Consider the following 23,494-nt stretch of genomic DNA (forward strand, 5'->3'; position numbering starts at 1 on the left):
GTTGAGTGATGGGGTTGACATGCAAAAAGGTGTTTTCTTTCCCCCTCTCTCTGGCTCCCTTCCTGCCCCTCACGTTGTGTTGTGCTCATTCGCTCAGTTGTGTCCAATTCTTTGTGGCCCCATGGACTGTAGCCGACCAGGCCTCTCTGTCCGTGGCATTTTCCAGGCAAGAATACTGCAGTGAGGTGCCATTTCCTCTTCCAGGGCATCTTCCCAACCCAGGGATCACACCCGCGTCTCCTGCATTGGCAGGTGGGTTCTTTATCACTGGTGCCACCTGGGAAGCCCCATGTTGTGTTAGACAATATATATGGATCTCCAGTGCAGGAGACCTGGGTTCGATCCCCTGGGTTGGGAAGATCCCCTGGAGGAGGAAATGGCAACCCACTCCAGTATTCTTGCCTGGAGAATCCCATGGACAGAGGAGCCTGGCGGGCTCCAGTCTGTGGATTCTTCTTAGCCACTAAACAACAATATGGCTTCTAAAGGTAGGTGTGTATGCATGCATGGGAACAGGGCTTTTCTGTGCAGGAGGAGACCTGCAGGCAGGGTTTGGTGGGGCTGGGAGGGGCATTCAGGTGGAGTAAGGAAATACTTCTTTCTGAGTAATGATGATGGTGATGTTGAGAAGGGGAAATACCCCAGAACTGGCCTGGCTGGTCAGTTAGAGAAGAAACTAGAAAAGTAGCTGGGAGTGGAGCCTCCAGTGCCAGACCCAGGGGGCAGGGCGGTGGAACTAACATGTTAGTTACAGGAAGCAAACGGAAGGGTTTGTTGTAGGTGGAAGTGATGCATCAGGACGTGTTCGGTGTTCGGGGCGGAATCCCTGGGGAGGGGGTGGACATCTGTGGGCAGGCCATGAACTTGGCCTGAAGGGTCTACCTCTCCCCTGTGTCCAAAGAGAAGCACAGCTGTGTGGAAAAGGGGATGATTTACGCTCCTTCTTGTGCTCTGTGGGGTGGGATGGTCCTGCAATCAGCCTGGTCCAGCCCTTGGTGCCCTCTCCTGGAGGTGTAAGAACTGCTGAGCAGGACTTCCGCCTGTGGATTCTTCTTAGCCACTAAACAACAATATGGCTTCTAAAGGTAGGTGTGTATGCATGCATGGGAACAGGGCTTCTCTGTGCAGGAGGAGACCCGCAGGCAGACCCGCCTGTGGCTCCATCAGAAGCATAGTCGGCCTTCTGTCAGTACTTTTTTAAAGGCCCAGATTCCTTCTTTTTAGGGAAAAAAAAAGATTTAACTCTCAAGGCCCAATGTCCAGCCCAATGCTCAAGCCCTCTTGTCCGGGGAGGACAGGCCTCCCTTCCTCGGTCTGGTCACGCCAGCCTCTGCTGACTCTACTGCAAGGAGGGGAGTTTGTCCAGCTGTGGCTGCAAGAGACGGTCCATTGTCCTCTTTTCCCCTCTGGCTGGTGGTACAGGCGAGCACATTCTTGCAGGGAGGCAGTGCATCTGCTTAGGTAGCGTTTTTTTTCTTTTTTTAGTGTCCCCTGCCAACCACTCACCGCTGACCTTTTCGTGTGGCTTGGACTTTTTGGAGAGAAAGGTTGGGGATAGCACAGGAAAGTGTCCTAGCTGACGTGTCTGCCTCGTAGGCTTTGTCTTGGTTCTCAAGCTTCTGTTTTAGACTGATGTTTTGATTTCCACTTTGCTTAGCAACCACCCGCCCCCCCCACCCCCACCCCCGCCCAGCAGCCTCCACCCGCCCCCCACCCGCCTGCCCGAGGAAGGCCATTGTCTTTCTGGAGCACTGCTTCAGCTCCCAACTGATAATTCTGGAAGGAACGGCCACAAGCCGGTCTGAGCTGAGCTCAGAATTAGCACATGAAGAAGACAGTGACCTGGATCTGAGTGATTCTGTCCTCTGGAGACCATGAAATAGAAGAAGCTGGTATAATATCTGGCCCAGGGACACAGCCACAAGGGGTGCCTCAGTCTTGGGCCGTCTGCATGGTTAAATTGACCTACTTATTTTTCTGACCCGTGGGCTGGGCCTTGCTGGAATTTCCTTAAGGCGTGTGATTGTGGAAAATATTGTGAAAGAAAGAAGCACATGTGCTTCGGTTGATGACTGGTCCAGACAGCTCGCCTGCTGACCGGGAGCACGGCCTGCTTGGCCTGAGTTTTAAGGAGCAGAGCAGATTCTGGCTGCATTCCTGAGCTCTGTGGCTCCCAGGAGCCCTGCCGCAGCCCTGGGACGTGTGACGATAGAACCCTGTCCTGGGAACCAGCATCTTGGACTGGCTTCGCTCTGCTGGGGCAAGCGCTGTCCCCTGCAGGCGAGCCCTTGCCCTTCCAGTGCCCTTGGCCCACTGGACCCAGGGGTGGGATGGTGGTCCTCCAGGCTCCTCTTTGCCACATCCAGGCTGTCCTCCTTCCCTCCGCTGTAAAAGCAGTCAGCTAGGAATCTCATGTCCAGCGTCCACCAGGAGGTCTTTCTAGGTTCATCTAAGCATCCAAACTGTCAACAGCCCACTCTGTACCCAGGACAGGAACCAGAGCTCCTGGCGGGGCCACACGGAGTGTTCTTCTGTGGAGTCACTGTCACAGCAGCCCTGTCACCGGCGTGCATGCTGGGCGGGGGGTGGGGTGGGGTGCGGGAAGGGCGTGGATGACAGGGCGTCTTGCTGAGATGCCTCACCCCTGCTCCCGGTCACCCCAGAATGCAGTGTTGGTGGCTCAGCTTCCAGGCTCCCTTAAAGGACTGCTCCATTCAAGGAGTCTTCCTGGGCCCTCATCATTGTTTCTGTCAGCTGTGATTCCTGCTAGTCCAGGGTTTGCTGCCAGGTGGTCCGTTTTTGCCGTACTGTCGTCTAGTAACATGGATGGTATTTATCAGTTTACGGGACTGGGAGGCTAACCTAGGGTCAGATTCTCTTGCAGGCTCTGATGACCCTTTGTCCACGCACACCACGGAACCATATTGCCCTCTGTCCCTCCTTGAGATCGCCTGTTTCCTTGCTGGTTTTACCTTCTTTTCTGTCAGCCCAGCCGCTCCATCTGCGTCAGACGTTGCCCTTTTCATCTGCTACCTTCGTCTTTCCAGCTCATCCCTCAGTTCTCCAATTCCACCCACTCTGACCCCAGTGAGACTGCGATCCCGTGAACCTGCCACCCCTTTAAAATTTTTTTCCACATATATATATATATATATATATTTTCCATTATGGTTTATCACAGGATATCAAATATAGTTCCCTCTGTGATATATAGTAGAAACTTGTGGTTAATTCTATATAATAGTTTGCATCTGCGAATCCCGAATCCCCAGTCCACCCCTCTCCCATCCTGTCTCCCTCTTGTTAACCGTAAGTCTGTTCTCTGTGTCTGAAGTCTGTTTCTGTTTTGTAGATTACTTCATTTGTGTCATATTTTATTTAAAAAAATTTTTAAATTTTATTTTTGGCTACACTGGGTGAAAGGAATGGCAAACCACTTCAGTCTTCTTGCCTCGAGAACCCCGTGAACAGTATGAAAAGGCAAAAAGATATGACCCCGGAAAATGAGCCCCCCAGGTCAGTAGGTGTCCGATATGCTACTGGGGAAGAGCAGAGAAAGAGTGAAGAGGCTGGGCCAGAGCAGAAACGATGCTCAGCTGTAGGCGTGTGCAGCACTGAAAGTAAAGCCTGATGCTGTAAAAAACAGTACCCATAGGAACCTGGAATGTTAGGGCCATGAATTGAGATAAATCAGATGTGTTCAAGCAGGAGGTAACAAGAGTGAACATCAACATTTTAGGAATCAGTGAACTAAAATGGATGGGAATAGGTGAATGTAATTCAGATGACCATTATATCTACTACTGTGGGCAAGAATCCCTTAGAAGAAGTGGAGTAGCGCTCATAGTCAACAAGAGTCCAAAATGCAGTACTTGGGAGCAATCTAAAAAATGCCAAAATGATCTCGGTTCCTTTCCAAGGCAAACCATTCAACATCACACTAATCCAAGTCTATGCCCCAACCACTAATGCTGAAGAAGCTGAAGCTGTATAATTCTGTGAAGACCTACAACTCCTTCTAGAACTAACACCAAAAAAAGATGCCCTTTTCATCCTAGGGGACTGGAATGCAAAAGTAGGAAGTCAAGAGATACCTGGAGTAATAGGCAAGTTTGGCCTTGGAATACAAAATGAATCAGGGCAAAGGCTGACAGAGTTTTGCCAAGAGAACACGCTGGTCATAGCAAACATCCTCTTCCAAGAACACAAGAGACAACTCCACACTCAGACATCACCAGATGGTCAATACTGAAATCAGATTGATTATATTCTTTGCAGTCAAAGATGGAAAACCTCTATACAGTCAGCAAAGACCTGGAGCTGCCTGTGGCTCAGATCATGAACTCTTTATTGCAAAATTCAGGCTTAAATTGAAGAAAGTGGGGAAAACTACTAGACTATTCAGGTATGACCTAAATCAAATCCTTATGATTATACAGTGGAAGTGACAAATAGATTTGAGGGATTAGATCTGGTAGACAGAGTGCCTGAAGAACTATGGACTGAGGTTCCTGACATTGTATAGGAGGCAGTGACCAAAACCATTCCCAAGAAAAAGAAATGCAAGGTAAAGTGGTTATCTGAGGAGGCCTTACAAATAGCTGAGGAAAGAAGAGAAGCAAAAAGCATGGGAGAAAGGGAAAGACATACTCAATTGAATGTAGAGTTCCAGAGAATAGCAAGGAGAGATAAGAAGGCCTCTTAACTGAACAATGCAAAGAAATAGAGGAAAACAATAGAATGGGAAAGACTAGAGATCTCTTCAAGAAAATTGGAGATACCAAGATGGGCAAAATAAAGGACAGAAACGGTAAGGACCTAACAGAAGCAGAAGGTATTAAGAAGTGGCAAGAATACATAGAACTATACAAAAAAGATCTTAGAAAGCATCACTACAAACAAAGCTAGTGGAGGGGGTGGAATTCCAGCTGAGTTATTTAAAATAATAAAAGATGATGCTGTTAAAAGTGCTGAACTCAATATGTCAGCAAATTTGGAAAACTTAGCAGTGGCCACGGGACTGGAAAAGGTCAGTTTTCATTCCAATCCCAAAGAAAGGCAATGCCAAAGAATGTTCAAACTACTTCACAATTGAGCTCATTTCACATGCTAGCAAGGTAATGCTCAAAATCCTTCAGGCTAGGCTTCAACAGTACATGAACCAAGAACTTCCAGATGTACAAGCTAGATTTAGAAAAGGCAGAGGAACCAGAGATCAAATTGCTAACATCTGCTGGGTCATAAAAAAAGGCAAGGGAATTCCAGAAAAACATCTACTTCTGCTTCATTGATTACACTAAAGCTTTTGACTCTGTGGATCACAACAAACTGTGGAAAGTTCTTAGAAGAGATGGGAATACCAGACCACCTGACCTGCCTCCTGAGAAAACTGTATGCAGGTCAGGAAGCAACAGTCGGAACCGGACACAGAACAACGGGCTGGTTCCAAGTTGGGAAAGGAGTACGTCAAGGCTGTATATTGTCACCCTGCTTATTTAACTTCTACGCATAGCACACCATGTGAAATGTCGAGCTGGCTGAAGCACAAGCCATAATCAAGATTGCCAGGAGAAATATCAATAACCTCAGATATGCAGATGATACCACCCTAATGACAGAAAGCAAAGAGGAACTAAAGAGCCTCTTGATAAAGAAGAAAGAGGAGAGTGAAAAAAACTGCCTTAAAACTCAGCATGCGAAAAACTAGGTCATGGCATCTGAACCAATCACTTCATGGCAAATAGACAGGAAAAAAAATGGAAACAGTGGTAGACTTTATTTTCTTGGGCTCCAAAATTGCTGTGGACAGTGACTGCAGCCATGAAATTCCAAGACACTTGCTCCTCGAAGAAAAGCTATGACAAACCTAGACAGCGTATTAAAAGCAGAGACATCACTTTGCTGACAAAGGTCTGTATAGTCAAAGCTATGGTTTTTCCCATAGTCATGTACAGATGTGGGAGTTGAAGCCTAAAGAAGGCTAATCACCGAAAAACTTCAAATTGTGCTTTCAAATTGTGGTGTTAGAGAAGACTCTGGAGAGTCCCTTGTGACAGCAAGGGGATCAAAGTAGTCAATCCTAAAGGAAATCAACCCTGAATATTCACTGGAAAGACTGATGCTGGGGTTGAAGCTCCAATACTCTTGATGCAAAGAGCCGACTGTTTGGAAAAGACCCTGATGCTGGGAAAGATTGGGGGCAGTTGAGGATGAGATGGTTGGATGACATCACCAATTCAATGGACATGAGTTTGAGCAAACTCCGGGAGATAGTGAAGGTTAGGGAAGCCTGGCGTGCTGCAGTCCATCGGGTTGCAAAGAGTCAAACATGGCTGTCAACACAGGGTGAGCGCGGGCTTTTTCTAGTTGCGGCATGCGGGGACTTCTCTCTAGTTGCGGTGCACAGGCTTTTCACTGTGGTGGCTTCTCCTGTTGCGGAATATAGGCTCTCGGCAACGTGGGCTTCAGTAGCTGTGGCGCACGGGTTTTGTTGCCCCACAGCGTGTGAGATCTTCCTGGAGCAGGGATCAAACCAGTGTCCCTTGCATTTCGAGACGTATCCTTAACCACTGGACCATCAGGGAAGCCCAGGTGTCACATTTTAGGTTGCCGATACAAGTGGTATCATATGGCCTTCGTCTTTCTCTGCCTGACTTCACTTCGTATGATAATCTCTAGATCCATCCGTGTTGCTGAAAATGGCAGTTTCCTTCTTATTTATGGCTGAGTAGTATTCTATTTGTGTATGTGTGTATGTATGTGTATCAGGTAAAGCTATCATTCTTTACCTGATGGCTCAGTGGTAAAGAAACTTCCTGCCAAAGCAGGAGATGCGAGTTTGATCCCTGAGTCAGGAAGATCCCCTGGAGAAGAAAATGGCAGCCCACTCTGGTATTCTTGCCTGGAAAATTCTATGGACAGAGGAGCCTGGCAGGCTACAATCCACGCAGTCACAAGAGTCAGACATAACTTAGCAACTGAAGAAATGAATGATGAATGACTATTTTCATTTATCCAAAATGTTTATCCATTCATCTCTTGCTGGACATTGTTGTTTCCATGTCTTGGCTATTGTGAACAGTGCTGCTGTGACATAGGGGTGCATGTATCTTTTTGAATTACAGTTCTGTCCGGATTTATGCCCAGGAGTGAGATTGCTGCGTTCTATGGCAACTCTTTTTAGCTTTTTAAGGAACCTCCATTCTGTTCTCCATAGTGGCTGCACCAACTTACATTCCCACCAGCAGGACTGGAGGTGAACCTGCCTCCTTTTCCAATGCCTTCCCCACCCGCTTCCCCGCTTCCCTCCGCACCCCTCCCCCTCCACCCCTGCCCCTCACTTGCGGGCCCTACTCCCCTGGGGAACCGCTGGGCAGGTCCTCCAGTCCTCGCCTGGACCTGCCTCCGTGTGGCTGGACGTCTCTGGAGCGGACCCACCGCCACGCTGGCAGTGGACCCCCGCTTTGGGGTCCCCAGGCCCAAGCGGGCCCTCCAGTTACACTCCTATGTCAGTTCACCCTCCCACCTCCCCCGACGGCCCTTCCGGCTGAAGCTCCGCGCACCTCCCCCTCAGCGGGGCTTTGAGCAGACGCCTTGCTTCTCAATTCACCGAGAAAGGAGAAAGCCGGAGGCACCAGGAGAGCGTTTCCTCCTGCGGCCTGCGCCCCTCGCCACCCCACCGCCTCTGCCCCTGTGTCCTTCCGCTCTCCTGTCGCCTTAGACGGACTCTTTGTTCAGGCGGCCCCCCAGTCACAGGTCAGGGCCATGACGGCGTCCGGGGCACTATCAGTGGGTCCCTTCTCTCCCCTCCAGAAGCCTTTACCTCCCCCTGGATCAGTTCTGCCAGCGTGCAAACCGGTGTTAACTCCTCTTCTTAGGGAAACCTTTAGACCCCACTTGCCGCTCCCAGCCTCCCATTTCTACACACACATGCACACCCACACGTGCAAACACACGCTCGCACACACACAGCCACACCCACACACACAGATGAATTCCTCAAGGAACTGCTTCTACTCCCAGCCTCCATTTTTGCCTCGTCCTCACCATTCAGGATTCTGCCCCTCATCTTTACCGAAGCTGCTTTTCCCCTGGCTCACCTCTGTGTGTAACTCGAATGATGAGCGCTTAGTCCTGCTGGGTTGGGACTCAGGGCAGCATGGGACCTCCTCGCCGACCCATCTCTCCTCCTTGACACGCTCGCCCCTGGCTCCTGACTCCAGGCACTGCACCTTTCCCTTGTATCTTTTTGGCTTCTCCTCCGTCTCCCAGACCTTTAAGCACCTTGTCCACCTCCACGCTCTCCCAAGGCCATCTCCCCGAGTCTGTGATTTTAAGGAGCTTCTGTTGGCCAGGGGTGCCCAGTTTGTCTCTTCTGCCGATGTGCCCGTGTGACTGCAGCCGGCACAACTGCATCCCCAGACTCTTTACTGGGTGGTCTGACCCCATGACAGATGGCTGGTCAGTCTCCATGGACACCAGGGGTGATGGTCACACCATCCTGTCGGTTGTTCAGCATCATCCTTGAAACCTGTCCTTCGCTCATGTCCCATGTCCTGTCTGTCCACAAAGCCTTTTGCATTTGCCTTTGACGTATATGCAGGTATTTGATGATGTTAAGGAATTATGGTTACATTTTTAAAGATACGATCATGGTATTGTGGTATATTTTTAAAAGGAAGCCTCATCTGTTAGAGATTCTTACTGAAATATTTATAGATAGAACAGTATGAAGTCTGGAATTAGAATAATCTTGGGCAGTGGTTCTCAAGTGGAGGACTCATGAAAACAGATTTCTGGGTCTCAAGGACAGAGTTTCTGATTTAGTGGGGTTAGGATGGGGTTGTTTTTTTTTTAAACTCCTGACACCGATTGTTGCTTATTGTCTGAGCCCACAAGATGAGACTGCTGTGAGGTGTCGGAGATGGGATGTGATAGCTTATAGTGAACAATGTTGGATTCGTGATCTCCGAAGAAGGTTTAGCTTTGGGACCAGGGACCAGGCTTGATCACCCAAGAGCTTTTGTGTAGCAGAGTTGTATTAAAGGAAAAAGGGGACAGAGAAAGCTTCTGACATAGACATCAGAAGGGCGATGCAGAGTGCCCCTCTGCTAGTTTTTAGCAAGCTGTTTTTCGTCTGTTAGAAAGCTATTAATCAGAAGAGAGACACCTCAAAGCTGAGGGAGTTTCACCAGGCCCCTCTCCCACAATATGCATTTTTGAGATAGGATGGCACGAGGTATGTCATCCCCCAGCCATAAAACAATTGATATGAATACTGGTTTGTTCAGCTATTATCAGCCCAAGGTTTGAGAAAAGAAAAAGTTAGTCTTAGGTGGAACCATTTTGAAGAAAGGCAAATTCCAAAGCAAATACTTAGTGTCATTAACATAGCTTAAGAAAAACATTTCCATAAGAAAAACGCATTGGGTAGCTCAAGGTTTGAGAAATGTGGAGTTCAGGTGGAACCAGGTGTCGTCATAGCAACACAGAATTTTGAGAGACACTTGCAGCCTGTTTCCTCCATTTGGAGACCCCTGGCCTTCCTGCCTGTTACCCCGTCAGATGGGAGATATGAATGAAGTAAGCTTGAGTGTGAATAGATACCAGTCAGAGCTGGTGGGCACGTAAAGTTATTACACTACTCTGCTTTTCTTTGGAAGTTTCAATAATAATAAGGTGTATCAGTGTGTGTGTGGTGTGTGTGTGTTCCCAGCACCTCCGGCCCCACCCCCTAACCCCGCTCCAAGCATCCTCTCTGCAGGATCATTGTAGCGCCTCCTAATTGGTCTCCTTGCCTTTCTCTTGCCCCTCCTGTATTCAGAGTGATCCTCAAAACCCCGCAGTGCCTCCCTCTGGCTCGGCGCGAAATCCCAAGTCTTGTTATGACCTAGACGGTGCTTCGCAGCGTGTCCCTGGCTCCATTCCCTCTGTCAGACTCGCTGACCTCACTGAGCCTGCATATTCCAGGAATGCTTCAGCCCCAGGACCTTTGCACATGCTCTTCTGGGCCCACGGTGCTCCCCGGCCCTCCACTCAGCCATCTCCCTCTTTTCCTTCATCTGCTTTCACAGATTGCCCCTGCAGTGAGACCTTGCCAAACCGCACTTATGTGAGAGTCCTCATTCCCCCGCTTCCCACCCCTCTTCCTTGTTCGCTTTTTCTTCTTAGCTCACATCACTGTATTGTGCTGCTGGTTGCGTCTGTCCCCTTCGGCAAGAAGCTTGTGTGGTTCCTGGCCCCGAGTGGACGCTGCCGCTCCACCACCTCTGTGACAGCCTTGTCGGGGCCGCTGCCCCTGGCTCCCACCTCCAGCGGGTTGGCCTCCACGGTTGTCACTCACCCATTCATGACACGTGTCCCTTCTTTGCCAAGGCCCCGCGCCTGCCTCGCTGCCTCTAGGGTGGATGGGTTTGGGTCTGTTCGGATCCCTGCTGGGTCCCTGTGCCTAGCCGGCCTTCAGATACACGCTCACTGGAACGAGTGGCTGAATCCCAGGGCAAGAGGTGGATGAGGACAAGGGTGGGTGAGTAAAGGGGAGGACTTCCTGGAAAGTTGTGGCTGATGGTTGGGGTTCGAGGGGCGGTGAGCAGGGGGAAGCAAAAACATTCTCACGTGGACGAACCCTCCGGAAATGCAACCAACAAAAGCGCGGAAGACAGGAAAATTCTATTTTTCAGACATTAAGTAAGGAAGGACAGAAGTTGCCAATGGGCAGACCAAATACAGTCTGCAGAGGTGTGTGCAGCCCACGCAGAGCTTAAAATAAACCTGGGTTGGTTGCCAAGACAGAGAAATCAGAAGTGTCCTATTTCTCTCAAAAAACTGGAAACTTGCTGGTACCCAGGCTGGTCTGACCTCCTGGGGGCAGTGGGCAGAAACGGACCATGTGTCCCCATTAGAAGGTGTGTATATCCTTGGGTCACCCACGGACCTCTTCCTGCAGCTTCGTTCCTTCATTACCTGCCTGAGGCTTTTGGTTTGTGATCTCCCTTTTAAGAGCAAAATGGATTTGTTCTTCCTTTGACACGAAGTGAGGAAATACGGTTATCTGGGGCAAGCGGTGGTGTCGGGCGGTTTTGCAACAGGTTGCCTGGGAGGCCAGGCCTCTGGGGGTCCTGGGGGCTCACTGAGGAGGCCCTGTCTCCCAGACGTGGGACGTGTCCTGCTTACACATCGCAGGGGTGGGAAGGAGCTTTGGAGGGGAAGGCCTGGAGAAAAGGAGAGATGCTTTGCAGAGAGTCTGGACTTTTAACAGGGCTGGCTCATGGAAGGAAAAGGTTACTGAATCTTACAGGTTCAGCTGTGTTCCCCAAAAGATACGTGCAAGTCCTAACTTCCAGTACTTCAGAATGGGACCATGTTTGGACATAGGGTCCTTCGTGTAATTAGGTTGAGATATGGTCATTCTGGAGTAGGGTGGGCCCCCAATCTGATGTGATGAGTTTCCTTGCAAGAGGAGAGAGGCCCAGAGCCACACAGAGAGAAGACGGCCACGTGATGAAGGAGGCAGGGGTTGGAGTGAAACAGCTGCAGGCCAAGGAAGGTCCAGATTGACGGCCACCACCAGCCAGGACGGGGAGGGGAGGACCCTCCCCAGAGCCTGCAGAGGATGGTGGCCGGCTGACACCTTGCTTCCAGACTTCCAGCCTCCAGACTCGAGAGCTGAGAAAGTTCCGATGTTTTAAGCCCCCCGGTTTGTTTACAGTTCGTCTGTTTGTGATGGAGGAAAAGCATCTTCTCCCAAGCCTGGCACGTGCAGTCAGGTTGTGACCTTCCATGAGGTGCCTTGTGTGAAAGCCAGGGATGATGGTGCTGATTCTGTATTAAGGAGTGGATCATTTACAGGATTCAGATGGGACAAGGTGGCCTGGTGGAGCTGTGCTTGTTTTTAAAATAGGGTGAGAAGCCTTTTTAAAATTTGTGTTTGTTTGATTTTCCCAGCGCAGGGGGACCGGCTGTGTGTGCTTTTCTTCGTGACCCAGCGGGGCAGGGGTCAGTTCTGTTCCCACAGCTTCTCCTGCGGTCCCGTTCCCACCTCGGAAGTGTGGATCTGACCAGGTTCCTTTGGCTGGCAGTTTCCCAGGGTTTTGTTTGGTTGGTTAGGACTGTTTGCAGAGGAACATAAAGGCACAAAGACCTCCTCGTTTTAGGGTCAACAGGGTGAGACCCAGATGATACCCTGGCTTCAGGGTTCTGTGCAGAGGCTTTGTAAAGCTTTGCAGGTTGAAATATGATTTTTGTGTGTGTGTCAGAATTAAGCTCTTGCATTGATCAATGTGTCCACTGCAGTGAGGACGGGAGCTGCCTGTCTACCTCTCTCTCTTTAGACCAGGAGACACCACGTGTGGCCCTGAACAGGCCTGCAGGGAGCAGTTCGCTTCCACCTGCGGGGATGGGATTTCACAGGCTTCACCTGTCCTAGAGTAGGGAGCAGGCCACTTCCAGGAGGGGTCTATAGGCACGCGGCACCAGGCTTGTCCCTGAACAGCAGACCCATCGTCACCTGGATGGAGGAGGCCTTCATCTCTTCAGGGAGCAGACCGGGGTGGGCAGGAAGGCTGCCTCGTCCTCCTCATTGTCATCATTGTTGGGACAAAGACCTGTGGGCTCCAGGAAGTGGGTCGTGCCCATCTGTGGGCCCCTCAGTGCCCCCATCCTGATGCCCACTTCCTGCAGTGGTTCCCACGTTTGGCAGAAGGGGCCTTGCACTTGTGGTTAAGCTAAGGGCCTTGGGATAGGAGATTGCTGGGGATGATCCAGGGGCCCAGTGTACTCACAATGGTCCTTAACAGATGGAAGAGGGAGGCGGGAGAGGGAGAGAGAGTGAGATGTGAAGGTGGAATTGGAGGGAAGCGATTACTAGTTTTGAAGAGAGAAGATGTAGACACGAGGGAGGGTGCAGTGAATTGGGAGGTTTGGACTGACTTATATACACTTGTTTAGTGGCTGCTTTGCGACCCCCACGGACTGTAGCCCGCCAGGCTCCTCAGTCCATGGGATTCTCCAGGCAAGAATACTGGAGTGGGTAGCTGTTCCCTTCTCCAGGGGATCTTCCCAACCCGGGTATTGAACCCGAGTCTCCTGCATTGGCAGGTGGATTCTTCACTGCTGAGCCACCAGGGAAGCCCCGGCTTTGGGTAATTACTTTTAGGTTACTCTGCTCCCTCCTCCCCCAGCAAAAAACCCTTATTAGAAAAAGTCATGTGAATTTTGGAGGAAAATATCATTTATTAAACTAGTTCTTAACCTTAGAGCTCCTTGAAGATTCTGATGAAAATTACGATCCCAGTGTATAAAAACATACATCAAAAAATTTGCATACAATTTTAGAGATTATAGGGCTTTCCCAGTAGCTCAGTTGGTAAAGAATCCGCCTATAATGCGGGAGACCTGGGTTGGGAAGATCCGCTGGAGAAGGGATAGGCTACCCACTCCAGTATTCTGGCCTAGAGAATTCCATGGACTGTATACAATCCATGGGGTCACAAAGAGTCAGACACAACTGAGCGACTTTCACTTTCACTTTTTAGAGATACAGAGCCCCCAAAACCTATCTGTGAAGCTGTGGTGTCTGCCAGGCTTTTCCCTCTGTCTCCCCAGCTGGAGAGCCCTTGTATTGGATGAATCCAGTTGAGGCTGAGTTTTTGCTTCCATATCAAGTCGCCCTAATGGTATTTGCGGGGCCCTTATTTAAGGATTCGTCCATGTGTGTGTTTTATTCTATGCATTTAGAAACGTTCTGAGAAAAGGGTGCAAAGGCCTGGCCCCTGTAAGAGCCCGTGGCACCTCCAACGGTGTCTGTGCTATCACTGTCAAGGTTAAGGGCTCCCTACTTTTCCTGGTCCTTCCCTCTGCCAGTTTTTCTTCTGCTTCCCAGCAGGCTGGGTGTGTTGTCCTGGGTGTTTCTAGTAACTCTGAAGACCCTGGGGACCTCTGCTCATCAGCCTGCCTTGGGATTCACTGGCCCCAGACCTGGAGCACAAGGGTCACCCAGGCCTCCTGCTCAGCCCTTGTGTGTTAGCAGGTCCCCAGGGGGTGGGTGAGCACTTGCACGACGTGGCCTCTGGTGGACGATACTTAGGAAGGAAGGTCCTCCCCATCAGGGAGCGATGACTCAGTGCTGTTTCTGAGCACGTGGGCTGCAGTACCGAGGGACGGGGCTGGCCTGAGACACCTGCTCCCACCTCAAACCCAGCACCTCCGCGGACCAGGGACTCCCCTCCTCCTCTGCAGCCCTCCCAGGACGCTGCCGGAGCTTTCAGACAGCAGGTGGGAAGGTCTCAGTCCCTGGAGCTTGGCAATCTGCTGATCCACAAGCCTCCACACGGATGACTTGGGGCCGAGCAACCGACTCTGCGTTTTCTTTGCTGAGTGGGTGGGAGCCGCATCGGAAGCTGCAGTGAGTGAACTCCACCGGGAGGTTTGGCTGATGCTGTCTGTGCTGTGTTTCTCCTGCAGCCCCGGAAGAAAAGGAGGTCATTAAAGGCCAGTACGGGAAGCTCACCGATGCTTACGGCTGCCTAGGGGAGCTCAGGCTGAAGTCCGGTGAGTACCCGCTTGGAGGGCGGCAGCTGTCACACGCTCGGGGCTATAGACTTCAAGTGTCGGGCAGAGCTTCTCATGTGAGTTTGGAGAGACTGTGGGATTTAGTCATTTTATTTTAGCAGCTACCCTCTTTTAAAATGTTTATTTCACTGAGCCGGCTCCTCCAGGCTAGGGCAGAGGTCGAGGTGAGAGCCTGGTCCTCCCCTGTTGGCACTCCTTCCCACCCTGGGCACAGAGGACCTTACCTTCTCTGGGTGCCCGCTGGGATCTAGGATCTTCCAGCCTGGTCTGGGGGGGGGGGGTGTCTCCCCAGGGGCTGGTGTGTTGTTTTACAGGAGATTTGTATTCTAGAAGGGGGTGGAGGTCAGAGGTCAGAAGCTCCTGGACCTGCTGAGTGTGTCTTTACGGAGTAGAGCTGGGATGGAGCATCGTTGGCAAGGAGAGAAAAGCCACCAGCGCCTGACCATTGGGCACTGAGGTTGGGTATGAGCGAGAGCAAGGAAAAGAGCTCCAGAACTGGGCCACATGATCCGACTGGAATGGGCAGAGGACTCACAGGAACGCGCGGGCATCCTTGCTCGGTGTAAGACGTGAGGGGCTGAGACATCAACACAGCTGCCGCTAGGGAGTCACAGTCTCCCCGTGAGGCCGCTCGGTCACCTCTGCACTCCTGGGCCTCACAGGAGCCCTGATGCGATGCTGGGACTCAGCAACCCCCTCCTTCCTCCCCTCTCTGCCATCTGATTTACACTGTCCCTGCCCAGTGTCTCTGGTGACGTATGGGGCCAAGACCAGATCAGGCTGTGAGCTGCTCGAACACAGGCTCTTTCCAAGCCTACATCCACACAGCAGCTGTTTTCATCTCCACATCCACACAGCAGCTGTGTTCCCTGGTCTGAGGATTTTCACAGCAGACAGCACAGTTGTTTGCCATTACTTTTCTGGCTCTTTTTTCTTTAATCGGGTGGTTTTTTTTTTCCTCTGAACTATGATGGTGATCATCTCCAAACAGTGTTTAGGAAAAACACTCAGTACCCACATGACAAAATGCATGTATTAAATGTCTTGTTTTGTGCCAATGGCTAAGTGTACATTAGCTTCTTTAATCCTAAAAACAAGCCAACGTGATACTGTGTCTTTATTCTCCTTTTCAGTAAAGGAAACAGACTCAGAAGGTAAAAATCACTTGCCTAAGAAGCTCAGCTAGAATTGAAACCTGGATCTAGCGGCCTCTAAACACTGACTTTTTTTTCATGAAGATGTGCTGCCTGCCAAGAGTTTCTGTTTTTTTTCTCCCCCTTGCCATGATTTTTATTTTCTGAGGTTATAAAAAATTCCTGTGGCCTTTCCTCAATCACGAGGATGTGAAGATGACAGCTGACCTTAGGTGGTGCTTACTCTGTGCTGGGCCCGGTTTTAAGTGTTTTAATTTATTAACTCAGCTCTCCCAACAACTTGAGGTAGGAACTGGAACTGTTAGAAAGCTTAAGAGTTTTAATTCCTCTATTCCATGACACATTTTTTTATATTATAACATCTGGGTGTTTCAGATATGTTACAGTTGTTGGCATTTTACAATTATGATTGGCAATATTTTTCTTGTGTGTAAATTAATGGTCCTTTTTGCATCAGTGACTTGCTGGTGGCAAGTGGGTTTTTAAAAAATTTAAATGTATTTATTTTTAATTGGAGGATAATTGCTTTGCAATGCTGTGTTGGTCTCTGCCGTACAGCAACGTGAATCAGCCACGGGTATACGTATGCCCCCTCCCTCTTGAACCTATGAAAGTGAAAGTTGCTTAGTCGTGTCCAACCCTTTGCGACCCCGTGGACTTTACAGTCCATGGAATTCTCCAGGCCAGAATCCTGGAGTGGGTAGCCTTTCCCTTCTCCAGGGGATCTTCCCAACCCAGGGATTGAACCCAGGTCTCCTGCATTGCAGGCAGATTCTTTACCAGCTGAGCCACAAGGGAAGCCCCTTGAACCTGTGACTAGGTTTTAAACTCCTTTTTCATGGCATCAGGGGCTGCCTTCACCGGCGAGGCTGTTCTGTCCTGAAAGGGGCAGGAAGGCTGAGGTTCCAAGACCAGGGAAGTGGTACCTTGCCTGTATCCCAGGGGAAAGCTTGTCTTCCTGGGCTGAGGTTAGAGATCAGCTCTAGGAAACCGGTCCTGACAGGGAAGGCTGGCAGCCCCCACAGACAGTGTCTGTGAGCCAGGCTGTCTGTGGGTGCCAGCTATGGCAGGCTCATCCCAGGGCAGGGAGTGGAGAGAGGTGACCCGTTCATAGTGCTGCCCCAGACAAGGCCATCCTCCTTGCCTGCGGCCCCCCCACCCACCTGCTCCTCCCCGCGAGGGGGCAGCAAGCACAGCCCCTGGTCCCCGGCCATGTCTGGTGTCCTCTGAACACCCCAGCCCTGCCTGGCTGTGTCACCCTCCAGGGGGCCCTGTGGAGGCTCCCTGAGTGTGGTGAGAGTGTGTTTGACTTGGAATGTCAGGCCTTTCTCAACACATTTCTGAAAGTGCCCAGGGTATCTGAAGGATGCGGGCTTCCCTGGTGGCTCTGTGGTAAAGAACCCGCCTATCAATGCAGGATACTCGGGATCCGTCCCTGGGTCGGGAAGATGCCCTGGAGGAGGACATGGCAACCCACTCCAGTAATCCTGCCTGGGGAATCCCATGGACAGAGGAGCCTGGCAGGCTGCAGTCCATGGCGTCACAAAACAGTCCGTCAGACACGACTGAGCGACTGAACAACAGTCTGAAGGATGGAAGGACTGGGCCTTGCCATTGAGTTTTTCCAATTCTCTTCGGTTATGCTGAGGAGTGTTTGGCTTGAACTTGATCTTCTTTCCCATCTGCAAGTCCCTATCCCAGAACGACGATGTGTTGTGTTTTCTTCCCCATCTGTTGAGGGTGCTGGCAGTACAGAGTGAAACTCCAGCTTTCGTCTGCCACCAGCATGACCAGCCCGAGTAGTAGGTGGGCCCCCTTTTGACTCTTTTAGACTGAAGGTCTCTGTACAGAGAGAGACTTCCGCTCAGGTTCTTAATTAACTTGGGGAAGTTGTTCTCTTTCAGTCTACCTAAGTGAACACAGCCTTTTATGTTAGAAATTAAGAAATGTTCAGAAGCTCGTAGATTTCCCCGGAGAGCTCAGAGTCCCTCCTTCCTCTCTGAAATGCTAGCAGGAAGGGGTTGGAGTCCCCATGATAAGCCCTGGAGTTGGGCTTCCTGTTGTTGTTCAGCCACTCAGTCATGTCCGACTCTTTGTGACCCCATGGACTGCAACACACCAGGCTTCCCTGTCATTCACCATCTCCCAGAGCTTGCTCAAACTCATGTCCATTGAGTCAGTGATGCCATCCAACCATCTCATCCTCTGTTGCGCCTTTCTCCTCTTGCCTTCAACCTTTCCCAGCATCAGGGTCTTTTCCAATGAGTCGGCTCTTTGCATCAGATGGCCAAAGTATTGGAGCTTCAGCGTCAGTCCTTCCAATGAATATAGGAAGGTCCATATAGTCAGAGCTATGGTTTTTCCAGTAGTCATGTATGGATATGAGAATTGGGCTTCCTGACACATACACAATACAAGGCATAGAAAGTGAGACTATTGCTATAAAAAGAATTTATCCCAATGATTATAGGGATTTAACTCCCTCTTCCCCTAAGCTCTCAAGGCCTCCCTATTTCATAGCCTTGGAGGTTGAACACATTGAGGTCTCTGTTGAACTGTGTTTCCTGGAGTTGGGCAGTGCACAGCCTGTAAAGCTGTACTTGACAGTCCTGTAAGTCTTCCACCAGACAGCCCTCCTCAAGTCTAATTTCAGCTTCTCGACAGACTGACCTTCTTAGTTCATTCAATATCTCGAGGGCTGTTTTCACACCTCTAAAAGCAGGAAAACTGCCTCATCTCTATCTTACATAGTTCTGAAGATTTTTATTAATACCTGAGAAAATGAACATGGACTGAACTTGGGTACCAAGTGGGTACAAAGGGCTGTCCTGCAGGGGGTCTCTCAGGGAGAACTAGGCATGGGGCCCAGGCTGAGTACCTTTGGGTCTGTGACTCCTGGTGGTAGTCAGCTCACGGCTGACTTCTCTGGGCAGTCACTGCAGGATGGACCACCTCTGGAGGGGGACCTTTGACAGTCTTTAGGACTCCTTTGAGATTTGGAAAATGCAGTATTCTCTAGCAAGTCTTGAAATGGCCATCAGTCTTAGTAATTTAACTCTTATACCCAGTGGTGGGCCGGTCATTACCGGCTCTCTGGTGGGGAATCCCTGACAGTCTGTGTTTGTCAGTTTCCGTCGTGTAAGTGTATCCAGCATGGGTGGTTTCAGGCCAGGATGGAATTGGGATGCGCTGTGCTCAGCCGGCTCCCGGAAGCTGGTGAAATTAGCCAGCACACCACTGCCTTCACTGCGCTCGTGTTCTCGGCAGGGAGGGGACACATACCTGGTGGATCCAGGTATTCAGGATTCTGAGCTCGCTGGTAAGGGGTGGGGGCGGGCGGCTCGGGCTCCTCCGGCCACAGCTGCCAACTTCACAGGTGGGGAAGCGTCAGCTCCCAGGTCCTCTGTTCACAGATCTGAGAGGATCCCAGACCGGCAGTCAAGAGGCGGGGTTGGTGTATCGGCACCCAGGGTTGAGATCCCTTGTACCTGGCTGGGGAGAGAACTCCTAGGCTGAGCAAACAGAGAAATTCCAACGCAGAACACGCCCGGCACTGTCTCTGAATGAACCATTGTGTGTGCTTGTGACTCATGGTGGCCCCAGCGCCCGACCTTCCCGGCCGGATGACAAGTGGCCACGGCTGGATAAAACTCGGGACCTGTCCCTGCAGGGCTTGGAGTTTCTCCCAGACAGCTCTGACTTGGAGCTGGGCTTTGAAGACGGCTCTCTTGAGAGAGAGGATTTCTAAATTGAGGTTTTGGAGGTTTTTACAAATTGTGATGAAATATACATAAGATAGGGCTTCCCAGGTGGCTCAGATGGTAAAGAATCTGCCTACAATGCAGGAGACCCAGGTTCAATCTCTGGGCCAGGAAGATTCCCCTGGAGAAGGGAATGGCAGCCCACTCCAGTGGGATTCTCTTGCCTGGAGAACCCCATGGACAGAGGAGCCTGAAGGGTTACAGCCCATGGGATTGCAAAGAGTTGGACGTGACTGAGCAACTAACATACATAAGATAATAAAATTTACCCTTTTTAAAAACTACTTACTTATTTATCTGTTTGGCTGCTCCTGGTCTTAGTTATGGCATGCGAGATCTTTGATTTTGGTTGTGGCTTGCAGGATCTTTGGTTGTGATCCTGCAATCAGATCCTGTGAGATCTGATTCCTTGACCAGGGATTGAGTCCAGGCCTCCTGCACTGGGAGCGTGGCATCTTAGCCACTGGACCACCAGTGAAAGTGAAAGTCGCTCAGTCATGTCCAGCTCTTTCCGACCCCGTGGACTATATACAGTCCATGGAATTTTCCAGGCCAAAATAGTGGAACAGGTAGCCGTTCCCTTCTCCAGGGGATCTTCCCAACCCAGGGGTCGAACTCAGGTCTCCCACATTGCAGGCACATTCTTTACTAGCAGAGCCACAAGGGAGGTCCCTGAAAGTTACCATTTTAACCATTTAAGCATTACACGTCAGTGACATGAAGGCCATTCACGTTCTTGAGCAGCTATCACCACCGTCCTTCTCTAGAACATCTTTCATTGTCTCAAACTGAAACCCCATCCCAGTTAACCTGTATATATAATGTGCTCAGTCATGTCCGACTCTTTTGAGACCCCATGGACTGTAGCCCACCAGGCCCCTCTCTCCATGGAATTTTCCAGGCAAGAATACTGGAGCAGGCTTGCCATTTCCCACTCCAGGGGATCTTCCTGACCCAGGGATCGAACCCTTGTATCTCCTGCATTGGCAGGTGGATTCTTTACTCCTTGAGCCACCTGGGAAGCCCATATTTATATTGAGGTAGTTGCAATCCACTGCCCTACCCTGCTCACCCAGGCTGCCTCTGTGTGCGGGTATGGCCTTCCCAGTTCTGGCATAGACATCTTTTTGGTCTGTGACCCATTTTTTGCCCTCGCCACAACTTCACCTGACTCTGGCCAGTATCCTCTGACCCAGGCATGGTCTTGCTGTGGCTGGAGCCCTGGAACCAGAGAGTCGGAGCTGAAAGGGATGGGGAGCCGGTCTGGTGCCCAGAGACGGCCTGAGGCTTGCCTGTTGAAAGCCTGAGGCAGGCTGTTCAAAGGCGTGCTCAGCCCTGTCTTCTCAGGCCAAGGCGAGCCTGACTTGTCTTTGCCTTGCTTCAACATCCTATCTGGTTTCAAGGCCCCAGACTCAGCCTTGACTGATGACGTCTGAGACCCCCAACCCCCAAGTGGGCCCCCCCTCCCCTGCCCCACCAAGGCCCATTTCACTTCTGGGCTGTGAGAAAATTGATCCTGAGTTACTGAAAACATAGCTGGGATCCCGTGCTCAAGGTGACCTCAGAGGGGATTTCTCCCTCGCCTGGGGCAGGTGAGTCCTGCCAGCCTGTTTTACCCCTGGAGACACCTTCTGTGTGGGCTCAGGGGCCGACAGCATCCTGACAGCCCTGCTCTCTACTCCCCACCTCCTGCAGCGCGTGAGAGCCAGGGGGCTCTTACACAGATGGGGGGCATGGTGATAACCAGGACTGACTGACCCCTGCCAGGCTGAGGGGCCGTTTTCTTGGGGTCACGGAGACTGTGAGCACGGATGTAGTTAGATCTGAGGAAAACCACTTCTGCTCCTCAGCGCCTCCCGGTCCTCAGTTTGCCCAAGAACGTCCTGGGATGTGGAGCTGGCTTCTCACCCTCCCTGTTCCATCATAACCACCCTTCTGCTGTCTTACTTTGCACAGCATCTCACCATGCTGTGTTGTTCCAGACGTAAACACCTCTAGGTTGCCAACCAAAGGGACAATTCAGAATATCGTCAGCAGCTGAGCAAGTCAGTCACCTCAATGACTAGGTGACAGATTTGTTGACAAGTCAGATGACAGTCAATTGTTTTCTTTCCACAAAATGGAAGAAGTGGGGTGTCAGCTGACACATTAACAGCCCTTGTGTCAATAATTCATTGTGATTTCTTTTTTTCTTAACATGTAACTCAGAAGGACTTTGAAGAATTGAGTGACGTTTCTCTAATGAAGCCCTTTCTGTTCCCATCTGTTTATCAATGCGAACAAGGTTCCTCAGCGTTTACACTGGTAAAAATGAAAAATAGAACCAGAATTGGAATCTAGTTTCATTCTACCAATAAATATGTGCCCATGAATGAGAAATACCATTCATCTCATTAAGAGAAGCCTTTCCAGCAAATCTTTACTTTCTATGTTAAATGATCATTTAACAAAAATGTTTTGTTTACACTGTTTGACCAATCTCTACTGAAAATCATTGTAGGGATAACTCAAGCCCGAAGAAAAACTTTTTAAAGACTCGGGACTTTAGGATCAAAGTGCTGTACAATATGATCGAGTGAAGCACAGAATGTAACATTAGGATGAAATTCCATGGGGAAAGTGCGTGGCAAATAGGAGTAAAAATCCCATCTGTTCAAGAAGATCTTGTTCATGATTCCTTAAAAAAAATAGATGATGATGAATATAAATCACCACCTGGATTCCTCTGGATGCTGGTACAGAGGCCCACAACAGTTTTATTTTTACACGTCAATATTTAGCACATGCTGGAAAATATATTACTCACAACCATTTAAACTAATGATGAAAACTTCTGGTGTCAATTTGAAAATGAGCGAGGGGAGCATTGGCCAACCACAATTCTTAGACAACTGCCGAAGTGGTTGAAGGCCACCAGCCCGCAGGGCTGGACGGAGCCTCGGCCGAGGTGAGACCCCTGTTTGCATCTTGGGTCCAACAGAGATGAGCTGTGCACTGGACAGGCAGTTCAGCTCCTCGCAGGCCAGTCCCCAAGTCTAAAACAGTGGTGCTCTTAGACAGGTTGGCTGTACTTCTTCTGCAAGGACATGGTCAGGAGCCCCCGGCCCTGGAACCAGACTTGGCTTGAGTGACTTGCCTGGGGTGGGCTAGAAAGTGGCTTTGAATCCCAGCTCCCCCCTGTGTTGCCTTGGGCAGGCTACTCACCCTCCCTGTGCCTCCATGTCCCTGCCTGTAAAATGGGACCTCCCCGTTGAGGGTTTGTGGAGCACTGCCTGGCACACGGTAAGCATCCCTGAGGACTGAGGGTCACTAAAGCATCTGCTTCCAGCTTGCTCCCACGCAGCGGCTCTTTCCTGCATCTTCTCCCGAGCCCCTCGGCCCAGGACTGCCTCCTCGGTGGTGACGGCCCTTCCCCTTGCGCTCATTTATTTCAAGAGCCTTTTCACGCCTGCTGTCGCACGCCCGCCCCGAGCCTCCCCCGGGCCGCTGCCCTGCACAGAAAGTGCCTGCTGTCTTCAGAGCAACCTGGGACTCCTGCCAGGGACTCGGTCCCCCCACGCAGAGGCTGTTGAGGAAGCGGGACTAGAAACCCGCTGCACGACGCGGGTGGAGAGGTAGAGAGGAGCATTGCCCATCCTCCCCCGGGACCCGCCCCCTTCCGGCGTCCCGTCCCGGGCGCGCATCCTCAACCATTGGGCTGTCCTCTGGCCCGTGCCAGGGGACGGTTCCTGAACTCCGCCTTGCTCATGAGGAGCCAGATGAGATGCTTGCGCGCTGGTTCTAGCACAGGCCGTCAGCCCCACACAAACCCCACCTGTTTTCCAGAAACGACACCGGTTCTCCTTAAGAGACTCGGCCCCTGACCCCTGTCACTGTCCACAGCCATAACCACCTTATTCCTGCTGCTTCTAAGTCGCTTCAGTCGTGTCCGACTCTGTGCAACCCCATAGACGGCCTTATTCTTATGCTGTTTCAAAGTGGTTTCCCCGGCTTCCCTCGTGGCTCAGTGGG

At 50.8% G+C, this 23,494-nt stretch overlaps 1 protein-coding gene across 2 annotated transcripts in view; it reads left to right on the forward strand.

Annotated features, from left to right (window-relative positions):
• SYNJ2 (synaptojanin 2) overlaps positions 1-23,494 on the forward strand; it is a 103,975-nt gene that overhangs the window by 20,889 nt on the left and 59,592 nt on the right. For both annotated transcript variants that reach the window (XM_027972620.3, XM_060419297.1), the window contains exon 2: positions 14,461-14,547. In XM_027972620.3, the coding sequence (XP_027828421.2) occupies positions 14,461-14,547 (87 nt within the window). The remainder of the gene's footprint in view (positions 1-14,460; positions 14,548-23,494) is intronic.

This window comes from Ovis aries, chromosome 8 (assembly GCF_016772045.2).
Source record: "Ovis aries strain OAR_USU_Benz2616 breed Rambouillet chromosome 8, ARS-UI_Ramb_v3.0, whole genome shotgun sequence".
NCBI classification, from domain to species: domain Eukaryota; kingdom Metazoa; phylum Chordata; class Mammalia; order Artiodactyla; family Bovidae; genus Ovis; species Ovis aries.